Source organism: Montipora foliosa, chromosome 2 (genome assembly GCF_036669935.1).
Source record: "Montipora foliosa isolate CH-2021 chromosome 2, ASM3666993v2, whole genome shotgun sequence".
Lineage (NCBI taxonomy): Eukaryota > Metazoa > Cnidaria > Anthozoa > Scleractinia > Acroporidae > Montipora > Montipora foliosa.
The window spans coordinates 27929791-27941723 of record NC_090870.1 but is presented as its reverse complement, the minus strand read 5'-3'; the positions used below and the strand labels follow the sequence as shown (position 1 = coordinate 27941723).

The window sequence follows — 11933 nt, the reverse complement described above, 5'->3', positions numbered from 1 at the left end:
TGGGCGTGAAAGTGTTCGTTCTAATGCACTCAAGCGTTGTCTGCGGCTCGCTCTATCCGTGAGCGGCTCCTGTGACGACTTTTGCCGTTCATTCATCTGAGAAAAATGGTGAGCGCGAGTAATGAATCACGCAATGAAAAAGATTGGACCAGTTGGCCGCGAAATTAGCCGCGAACAAGTTATACGAATATTTCGCGTTTTATTTAAGCCACACTCGTATAAATGGCCCAGTTCTCGTTTTATATAATCCACGGCTTATGTAAGTCGCGGATTATTTGCCTCGTATATTAATATCTAGCTCACGAACTGTCCACGCGTGTTTGTTATAAACAGTGGTTTTCAATAGACACTACCAAAAGGGGTCCAAAAGCAGTTTTCACCAGCGACGAATGTGATTGACCACTGCAATCCTTAGCATTGAAACCTTTACAAGTATGTAACGTCATTGTGGTTTCATTGATAGTGTCTGTCGGCCGGCGCATATGTTCGGAAAGAGCTAAGGCAGTGTCTGGCGAATCACATTGACGACGATATTTTCTTATGGTTACTGATGAGATGAAAAAATATCAAGGTGAATTTCTGGCTAAACTGCAGAATACCCGCACACTTATTTGCATATGAATGGCGTGCATTCTTATATGCCTCGTTGTTCAAAGAATAAGATAAGATCGCAATTGAAACTAAACTGTGATATTACACCTTTGTTGCCCAATGACTGTCGCTGACGGTGGAACGGAGCCACTTACCACTTGGTGCTTTTGTGATCCGCACGCACTGGAAGTGAAACTACTCTACTCTACTAGGCAGTCTGTCTTTTCAGAAGCAATCATATCACCGAATTAGGGTCCACCACTAATACACCATGATTCTTCAATGTCCAAAGATGCTGATTTACGACTCGATTTACCCACTAGTCATACGAGCACCTTATTGACGATGTCTTTTCACATTGCTAAGGTGTTTGACCCACATTTCTACTTCACAAGTAGAGGGCAAGTTTTGCTTTGCCAGCAGGACTGGTGAATTTCTTCAGAAGTAAGCTCTTCAAAAAAAGCTCCGTATCTTCCTTGTGCTTCTCTTGTGCCCGTGGTGTTCCACATCAAATTTGGTCTAATTTCCCACCCCACGGGACAAATTCCTGTTCAAAAGTAATTTCATTCCCATATTTTCCCCCACCCTTTCCCTGGACCGGGCGGGGGTTGGGGATTTCCATTCACAGGTGCATTACATTAGCTCGAGTCCACCTCTACCCCTGAGATACAATAGATTTATGAAAGACAGGTCAATTAATCAGGTGACTTGAAATTTTATTTTCTCTCCTTATACATTTTTAGACATGTATCAAAGACGACGAAGTGGGATTGATGGAGAATTAATCGCAAGACTCTCCCTGTCCCCACCAGGAAGTGGATGTGGTTGTCTGTCACGTGATCCATACCAACATGGCGGATGATGAAGAGGACTGCAAACGGAGGCCCATAGCTGATCCGTATGGACCTCGATTGATTGAGCTACAGCGCGGAGAAAATGGATTCGGATTTAATGTTCGTGGGCAGGTATCAGAGGGGGGACAGCTCAGGTCCATAAATGGCGAACTTTATGCACCTTTGCAGCATGTCAGTGCTGTTTTGGAAAGTGGTCCGGCCCATTCTGGAGGAGTTCGCATCGGAGACAGAATCATTGAAGTGTAAGACGTTTAATTTTGTTTAATATGTTCTGTTTCTTGGGAAACCTTTACAGTCTTAAATTAACATGGTTCTATATTGTAGTTCTTTGGTACCGATATTGTGCGTTTAATTTCGATTTAATTTACCATGCACGTACAGCTTTTATTATTATCACACAGTAATATAATTAATCTTTCTTAACACTACGCTTATATGTATATACTTTTGTCATTTGTTGCACATATTTTCTTTAACTTGAAAGGAACAATCTTTAAATGCGGGTCACTCCGATTGTTCTTGATTTGATTATATGTACAACTGTAACAGTTTTGATTTCTAAATTCGAATGTTTGTGCCAAATTTTACGTTTTAAACTGAGATCAGTAGATCAAAAGGTCAATTTGGTTTTTCCAGCTTTCATTGGACGTAATAAACTCACAAAATTCTTCATAAATGATGTATCTCATACAGAATCAGTTGATAAGGGTTTTTTCGTTTTTTCCTCAGTAGCCATTTCATTTTATTATCCCAAGTTCAAAGCCCATTTTCACCCTAGATGCAACGCGATCATTTGTTATTGTTTTGAATCTCAAATAGCGTATTCCAATTTGCCAACTATTTTTGTTGAGCCAGGTTGTGCTGTTGAAAACAAGAAACATTGCCATTAGCCTGATAATTGTGTCGTTTACCAAGGTGATTTTGACAAGTGAAATTACCTAAAATTACGTTTTATCTTTATGCATTTGAGTGATTTAGATCTTGCAGAATCACCAGAGTGGGTTTTTTACAGTTCGGCTATTCACCAAGAGGAATGGAAAAATTCTGAAGCTAATGAGCTAGGTGACATTATTTCAGTGCTGAAAGGCATGGCTTTTGTCAGCTTCGATTAGTTTGTTCAGATACCTGGAACGCAGAAGTAAAATGCTCTTGTAAAGATGCTTGTGCTCAAAAGAGTGGCAGAGGTTGCTGTCTTTGTGGCGCGGAGAGCAAAATGTGTTCGCCACGGCAATCCATTGTTTTTCAATACTATTGGACTTCAAATGGAAAAAATGTAAATAAATATAGACATAAAATACTACGATAAAGTTATGAAATGATAAGTAGAGAACGCATTCAAATCAGGACCTGAAAGATTTATCAATGGATAGCTTTTAACGGAGAAGATTCTGAAAGGCTTTCTGAGATTTTTGTAATTTTTGTAATTTGGTGATCCACAAAATCATGCGGGGCGAGCGATGCATTCAGGGTGAAAATGGACCTTTCAATTTTATTTGCAATCAGTAATTATAAAAAATGGCAATTACTTTAAATGCTTTGTTTGCACCCATGTGACATGGCGGCCATGTTGAATGGCCATACAATACAATTTATTTTTGCAGAATTTGCATAATAATTAAGTTTAGTTTCCAGCAGGAGACAGGTTATTGTTCTTGTCATTCAACATGGCTGCCATGACGTCAGATACAAACCATCAACGCTGAGTTTGAAAAAACATTTGGCAGTTCAATCAGAAGTCAAAGTCATCATGTCACTTTCCATCTTTTTCATCTTTGCATCCGATCTAATGCCTGGTTACTAAGCTAGGAACGTTAAGCTCACGTTCTTATTGTAGTGCAGAAATCTATGGAAAAACTGTGTTGAATGAAGAAATTCCTTTCTCAAACTCGTTAATAATTATTATTCATACGGTCATTAGCTAATAGACCTTATTCACGATGGCTGCCATGTTGGATTTGCTATTATCATGTAAATTAGCCATGCATGTCTGAGGGGGCAAACAAAACAAGTTCGAGAGGTTATAACAAACATCTTAGCCACACAGATGATTTGTTTCTTCTTCATTGAATGTTTATCACCTAAGTAGTAAAATAGAATGATTACACAAGTTACTTTGATATTTTTTTTTGGTGAAAAATAAGCAGATAATGAAGTAGAAAGTCCAAATGTCAAAGGCAATCAAATATACTGTTACAAGATGTAATCTCTAGGCTGACACGTGACATGTGAAATGTTATATTATCAGGGCTTTTGCCTTAAGAAAACTTACTTGTATCATCCTATGTTGATGTGCATGTCCTTTGGGAAGACGAATTGTAACATGGTGGCAGCGGTGGGATTTCTGCCTAGACTAGCAGACAGTATGGAGCTGATTTTACAACTCACGCGAAAAAATGAATCCTGGAACTGGACAGAGGAGCAAGACAAGGCATTCAAAGAGGTCCAAAATATGGTTACAAAAACACAAATCTTGAGTTATTATAACCCGTCCAGTCACCTAACAATCCAGTGTGACGCTAGCCAAAAGGGCGTAGGCGTGGCCCTCCTTCAGAATGGGAAACCAGTGACATACGCCAGCTGTGCTCTATTCGATGCCGAGACGCGATACGCCCAGATAGAGAAGGAAATGCTCACTATCGTTTACGCACTGGAGAAATTCAACCAGTTTACATTCGGGAGGCATGTCACAGTTTACAGTGATCACAAGCCTCTTGAAGCGATCCTCAAGAAGCCCCTCGCATGTGCGCCAAGACGCCTGCAAGGAATGATTATGAGGCTTCAAAAGTACGATCTGGAAGTTCATTACGAAAAGGGAACAGAAATGCATATTGCAGACTTCCTATCCTGCGCATACCTGCTAAGCACGGAGCACCCAACGAGAGCAGACTTCGAATATGTCAATGTGACCAGTTTCTTACCCATCTCAGACCAGCGACTGCAGGAGATCAGAGACAAGACAGAAAGGGATTAGACACTGCAGATCCTTAAGTCTGTGATCCTCCAAGGTTGGCCCGCTGAAAGAAATGCAGCACCGGCACAAGTAGCACCATACTATAGCGTACGAGACGAGCTATCAGTGCAAGACGGACTCATATTCAGAAGTGAGAGAGTTGTCATATCGAAAGCCTTACGCGGAAACATGAAGCAGAGGATTCACTCATCACACATGGAGCTGAGTCCTGCCTAAGACGTGCACGGGAATGCATTTTTTGGTCAGGCATGATTGCTGAAATCAAGGAGATGATAGCTGCCTGTGAGACCTGTAGAAAATATGAGAGGTCCCAACCAAACCAGCTATTGATGCCACTTAACACCATCCAGACCATGGGAAAGGATTGGTGTCGATCTTTTCACGTTTGACAACAGAGTTTCTCATCACCGTCGATTATTTCAGCAATTACTGGGAAATAAATAAACTCAACAACACCCTAGCCAGCACAGTGATTCTGAAACTGAAGAGCCATTTTGCAAGATACGGATGCCCTGACCAAGTAGTCAGTGATAATGGGCCACAGTTTGACTGCGAAGAATTCCGAAAGTTCGCAGAGAAATGGGACTTTGAACACACCCCAAGCAGCCCTGGCAACAGCAAAGCCAATGGGAAAGCAGAATCTGCTGTAAAGACAGCAAAGAGTCTTCTATGTAAAGCACTCGATAGCAATGAAGATCCCTACATGGCGATCCTCGACTACCGAAACACGCCAACTCAAGGAATGGATTCGAGCCCAGCACAAAGACTCATGAACAGGCGCACAAAGACTCTGTTGCCAACCTGCGGAAAATTACTCCAGCCAAGAGTAACATACCCAGAGATAGACACGCAGAACCTAGTGAAGCAACAAGAACAAATATTTCAATGTGACATAGTTAGGATGAGGCCGTTCCAATCAAGGGACAAGGTATGGAAGAAAACAACTGTCAGAGCTCGCTTAGACGAAAGATCATAAACTGTAGAGACGCCAGACGGAGGTGTTTACCGCAGAACCAGAAGCCATCTTAGAAAAACACCAGAAAGAGCGGAGGATGCATCCAACCATGACAGTAAAGGTTTGGAGAAGGGGATAAGATCCTCAGGTGAGCAGAACTCACGATCAGAACCAGCTGTTAGTCTACCAAGCCCAAAGGAGGCCGAGCAACAACAGCAAACCAGCGAACCACCTAAAATGGTTGCACCGAGCCCTGCCCAACCAGGACCAGTGAACAACCAACCTGCGAGACCTCAATGCTCGAGGAGACCCACCAGTTACCTGAAAGACTTTGTCTGCAAATAGAATAGGCAGACAATTTAACAATCTGGACTGCCAATTTCATATTGATCCCACTAGGTCATCAGACTTTGATTTTTTGATTGCTGTTTTGATTTTTCTAGAAAGGACTTGACACGAACGCTGATCAATATTTAAGACATCTCATAATTGATTCGTTGCTATACCAGTTATTTTTATTTTATTATTATTTTTCTTCAAAAAAGGAGGGATGTTACAAGATGTAATCTCTAGGCCGACATTTGACATGTGAAATATTATATTATCAGGGCTTTTGCCTTAATAAAACTTACTTCTATCATCCTATGTTGATTTTCTGCAATTTGCCTTTTTTCCAGTGTTTGCCCCCAGCATAACACATGGCTAATTTGCATGACAATTTGAAAACAACAACCTTTCACACAGCAAAGCTGAAAGACTCACGAGAGCACATTGTCTTCCCCTCGAAATATTGCTGAAGTGATTGCCACCTTGATAAATACTTCCGCCAGTGCATAAATATTTGCAATTTGACATTACAAAACAACACTTACCACTTCCTTGATCTGAGTTCTACACAATCATGCACATGTCTGAAGCAGGCACACTTTAAGAAATCCTTCCGCTGGCCTAAACCATTTCATGTTCAGAAAATGACAACTTCCGGACAAACATCCAAGCAAATCGAGATTTTGGACGCTTGTGAGAATAGAGTTGCTGCTTGCTGGTTGATTGACAGCTACCTTATTTTCTTTAGGAATGGTGAAAATGTGGAAGGTGCAACTCATAAGCATGTGGTGAATTTAATTAAAAGAGGAGGAGACAAACTGACTCTAGTTGTAATATCTGTCAGTCACAATGAGGCAGAAAAACTCGATAGCGAGAGTTCATCTGGAGAGTATTATGACTATTCTGAGAGGCACGTTATTCCTATATCAATACCAGAAACAAGACAAGTCACAAGTGATGGTGAAACGTACGTGGTAAGAAACACTTTATCATGAATTTTACATGCCCTACATATAAGGAGGCTCGAAATAGTTTCTCCTTTTTTCACACAAATAGGGTAATCACATCAAGATGAAATTTGGCCAGGATATTAATTAAGTAGCCATCATAGAATTCTCAGATCACATTTTCCTCCAAAGTTCTGTTAACATACATGGCAGCAATATAAGGCATTTCTTTGAGCCTTAAAGTCAACATATAATTATAGTCTTTTTTGAAAAAATGGCACAGTGAAATCTGCGGTTACAGGGTTACCAGATACTATATTTACTCGAATAAGCACGGCAGCACTTAGTTAATTTTTCACGCCTCCTTTGATAGTCACCATTTGACTCTTATGGCATTTTACTTAGGGGACGTTCGATTGACCCTATCCCGGAATAAGAATACATGGAGTGATGATTAAAATGGTATGTTTGGCGCCCTTTGAAGCAGCAAGGATAATGAAAATATGTTTAAAATAGCGTTTTAGCGGATGTTTGACAATTTTAATGTGAATCTCCTTAAAAACAAGGGATTTCTAACTAATGTTACATATATTCTTATTCCGGAATACGGTCAATCGAACGCACCCTTATTGGACGAGCAGTGAAATACACTTTGAACTGAAGAACATTGCTTTCAATGCAAAAAAATTCCCCATGCTGTGTTAGAGTTACATTTTAATGTTCTTTTACAGCGGCGCTTATTCGAGGGCAGTGCTTTTTCGGGGGTGGTGCTTACTCCAGTAAATACAGTAATGTTAGAAATTATCTCTAAAATTTTTTAAATTCAACAAAATCTTTAAGCCAAGTTTACAGAAAATCAGGGACCGTTTTTTTTCACCTACAGAACAATTATTGTTTTTAAATTTTAGAGACAGCTATTTTTAATTAATTTAAGTAAACATCCAAAAAATGAAAAAAAAATTACTGTCTGGGAGCAGAGATATAAACAAGTGAAGTTGCGAAATCAAGAAAAATGTGGGGGTTTACAAGATCGGAATTTGTGCATGCATCACTTGCTCATTCGAGTCTGTGGGTGAGTGGAGCTACAGGCCAACACAGGCAGATTTAAGTGTTTGGGGAAACCTTTTCGTAGGCTCATTAGAGTCCTGTGCACAAGTGGAGCTACAGGCCAACACAGACAGATTTAAGTGTTTGTGCAAACTTTTCGTAGGCAATTAGAGTCTGTGCACAAGTGGAGCTACAGGCCAACACAGGCAGATTTAAGTGTTTGTGCAAACTTTTCGTAGGCTCATTCGACTCTGTGCGTGAGTGGAGCTACACGCCAACACAGGCAGATTTAGGCCATGTCCACACGTATCGGGAAATTTTTTTTGCCGCAAATATTGTTTTGCGGATACGAAAATTTACGCTTCCACACGCAGCGTATTCGAATCGTTTACAGCCGTCCACACGTATCTGATTGTTTCCGGAAATTTTCTCATTTGCTCTAGTGCCCAGTTCTTTTGTCGGAGAGAATCCTGAAATGAGCATGCACATAATTGCGATTTGGCGTCATTTCTTCCGCGCCATAGCTACTGAAAGGTGTAACCAGTCAAAGCTTGTAGTTTATCACTCGAAAAATTGTCTAAATCTTCTGAAAAAGTCAAGAAAAAGTATGCTGATACATATAAATGGACCGATGATGAAGTTGAACTACCGCTGACGGTCAAAAATCTCAAAACATCCTGCCGATCTCTTAAGTATTGGTTGTGTAAATTTATCACAGTTGCATTTATCTGAACGCATGATATCAAACTAGAAATCAGAGCAATTAACAAAGAAGACACAACATTGCTGTACGCCATGTTTGTTTAATGCTCGCCATGAAGACTGGATCCAAGAGAATGACGTAAGCGTATTTGCAAATTTCCGGATACGACCGTCCACACGTATACGTATTCGTATTGGATAAAAAAATTTCCACTCTGGAGAGCGTTTTCAAAAATTTCCGGATACGGCCGTAAAATACGCTGGATACGTGTGGACGCAAGCCGTATTTGTAAAAAAAAATTGGCGTTTTCACAAATTTCCAGATACGTGTGGATGATGCCTTAAGTGTTTGTGATGTATATTTATATTTCATCGATATACCGGTAATAATAAGAAGAAATGTGTGTGAAATTCTTTAATTCCCGGTGATGCATTTTGAATCATGACCTGATGCAAGCAGCTTTAGAATTGCGTGTGTGGCTTGCACTGGCACACACACAAAAAAAACGCTTCGAAAACCCTTTCGAGGTTCCTTAAACTAAAACATCCAAGTAAGGATTGGCCACTAGTCTGGTCAGGAAGGCTATTACATGTATTTGACCTATCATAATTTCATTTACAATACCATGAGGCATTCAGTTAGTTGAATGTTCAATGGGCCTGTATGTTAAATAAAGATTGTTGAATAACAACATAAAATGTGTGAATCCCAAAATAAATTAATGCTTTTCCCCCTCTCTTTGTTATAAACCAGGTTTATAATATATATATGGGAGACAAGCACATTTGTTCAAGGAGATATAAAGAATTTTCAAACTTGCACAATAAGGTTAGTGAGACATTTTTGTCAAGGGACAAACCTATGAAGAAAGTTACTGTTGTAGACAGCTTGTAGTGCAGTGAAGCTCTTAAAAATTTTATCTCTATTGGCTAGTATAAGGAAATGTAAGATAATAATAATAATGTAATAGTGTTTACAATTTGTGGGAGGTTCTTAGGACTTCCATTTGTAGGAAAATTGTGACCTCTTGAAGAGGTGTCCTGATATACATGTACAGTGTATCAAAATTCGATGTCATAGAGAATCAAACCAAAGCATGATAGTGTATTATGCATTCCAATTTTTTCTAGGTTCTAGGTTTAAAATTTTTCGAACCAGCCCATTACTTCAATAATAAAAATTATTATTTTGATTTTTCTTTGACTGCAGACCGAATACAAAAAGGTACTGCCAGTAAATTTTTCTTTTATCTTTTAATTTGAAAATTAGCCAGACTAGCTTAATTTGTTTTACAGCCACGTTATTTTTCAATTTTACACATGCTAACGAGGCAAGTACAGTGTAAGGCCTATTAACACAAGGACAAAAGAATAAGATATTGGTGGCCATTTTTGCATTAGGTCAATGTATACAATGTATTATATAATATTCATTATGATAATCTGAAATAAAGTACATGTATCTCCATACTAATCATTTAAGAATCAAGTTTCAGCGATCATGCTGGCTAATTAAATTGCTCTTTAATATCCAAGTACAATATATGTACATATAACCACTACTGTTACAATGTATGTGCTTCCATTTCCTCTTAATTTTAATTAGTTCTTGAAACATACATTAGATAGGGGGATTCCTCCTGCCATGTACAGTAAAAGCTGTGTTTCTTTGCTTAAGAAATGCTTTTGAAGATCTGATACAACTAGTACTTTATTCTGAGCCTAATGGTTTGTTTCTTTGTCTGTCCCTTTCCATTTCATACATGTAAGTGAAGAGCTGATTTTATAATTTGGTACAACTGTGGTATAACAAAAAAAGGCCGGGAATTTAAGTAGTCATTGCTTTCTTTTTCAGCTGAAAAAAGAGTTTAGAGACTTCCAGTTTCCAAAGTTTCCAGGAAAATGGCCATTCCATTTGTCTGATCAGCAGCTAGAGAGCCGTAGAAAAACTTTGGAGTCCTACCTTGAAAAAGGTCAGATACTGTATCTCATTGGTTTCAATTGAGCAACTTACATGTAATTAGACACAAGTCATATTAGTGGTTAAAATGCAGAATGGAAGGTTGCTACATGTACAATTCGGGTCAAAAGACTTTAATTGGACACTTGTCCAAACAGTAGAGAATCTACTGTACATGCTTCCCAATTGTTGTATGAGCAACGCATGTTCTTCTTTTGCTGCCTTTCATGGCCCCTTCTCCCCAGACGATGTTGAAACATGCGAGCGATCGATAAAGGGATCTTGATTTCAGAGACGGTGAAAGATCAACATTGTTATGGGGGAATGGGGAAAAGCGGGAATTGTCCCAACAGTTTTGACCAGGATTGTAGGTCAGCAATATTTTATTTTATATCAGTCTTATGATGCTGCAGATCAGTCTGATGAGCTCTCTGGAAAGCTGCTTCTCAATGTTCTATTAAGCTGTTTCCAACAGAGAAAATTGGTAATATACATGTAGATATTAGCTTAACTGGAGTGAGTGCTTGACATGTTTCTGCTGATATTACACTCACATTTTGGTAGGGATTTAAACGTTATTAAAGGTCAGATATGGTTCAATCTGGGAAAGACATTGTAGTTTTATGAGTACATGTAGTTAGTCCTTTTAGTTTTAATTACTATCATTATAGTTAAAATAAATCATTTTAACTTTTTTTCAGTGACTTCAGTGAGAGTAATAGGGGAATCTGATTATGTGGAGGAATTTTTGAAATCATCAGATAACCACATTACAGTAAGCAAAAGAGCTCAATAATGATAGTCTGGAAAGTCTTTGTGCCTGCTTTAGGATGGCAATAATTATTATTTTTATACATGTACCTCCTGTATTGAAATAAGAAAATGAGATAAGTGTTTTGTTACTTGTCTGAGTAAAAGACCACAGAAATGTTGCAATTTTTTGTCCGTCATTTTTAGGATAAAGATAGACAGCGTCGTGTTTTTAACTAGTCACAACAGTTAAGCAGTTAGATCCTTAATTTTTAAGCCTTATATTTTTGTTGCTTGTTTATCTTACATAGTTCGGAGATACTAGCATTTGCATGTGCTACTCTACAATAAAAGAAAGTTACATACATGTCTGTAATGTACATGTATGTATGTAGACTCCATTAGAGTCTAGACTGTAGACTGTAGACTGCTTTTACATGTAGCCTAATGTAGTGACCTGTGGCCTTTGTAATTCAGTCAAAGACTACAAGATAGGGTGATTAGCACAGCCATCTATTCTATTTTTAGTATACACTAAAACAGTAGATACCATAGCATTCCACTCTTTGACTGTCTACTCAAACTCCAAATATCCTTTCATTATATTTACCTCCAAGCAGCTTGTGTGGGATTTCGGCCAGAAAATGGTGTTATCTTTACTGGAATAAATGAGTCAATTAAAAGTGATCTGTTTTGTGCTCTATTACATGTATCTCGATCTGTTTTGGTATGTACTAAAACTTACAACTATTCACCTCTGTGTTGGTTGCTAGTGGTCCAGATATTTACGTCGCTCACTAAATATCCACCACTAGCCAACTCCACTTTG

General features: G+C 38.8%; 1 protein-coding gene across 1 annotated transcript in view; it reads left to right on the top strand.

Annotated features, from left to right (window-relative positions):
- Positions 1-1348: 1348 nt before the first annotated feature.
- Positions 1349-11933, top strand: part of LOC137992789 (sorting nexin-27-like) — a 26778-nt gene continuing 16193 nt past the window's right edge. Inside the window, exons 1-5 of the mRNA XM_068838307.1 lie at positions 1349-1687; positions 6447-6672; positions 9149-9223; positions 10250-10367; positions 11056-11129. Coding sequence (XP_068694408.1) covers positions 1443-1687; positions 6447-6672; positions 9149-9223; positions 10250-10367; positions 11056-11129 — 738 coding nt within the window. The 5' untranslated portion in view covers positions 1349-1442. The remainder of the gene's footprint in view (positions 1688-6446; positions 6673-9148; positions 9224-10249; positions 10368-11055; positions 11130-11933) is intronic.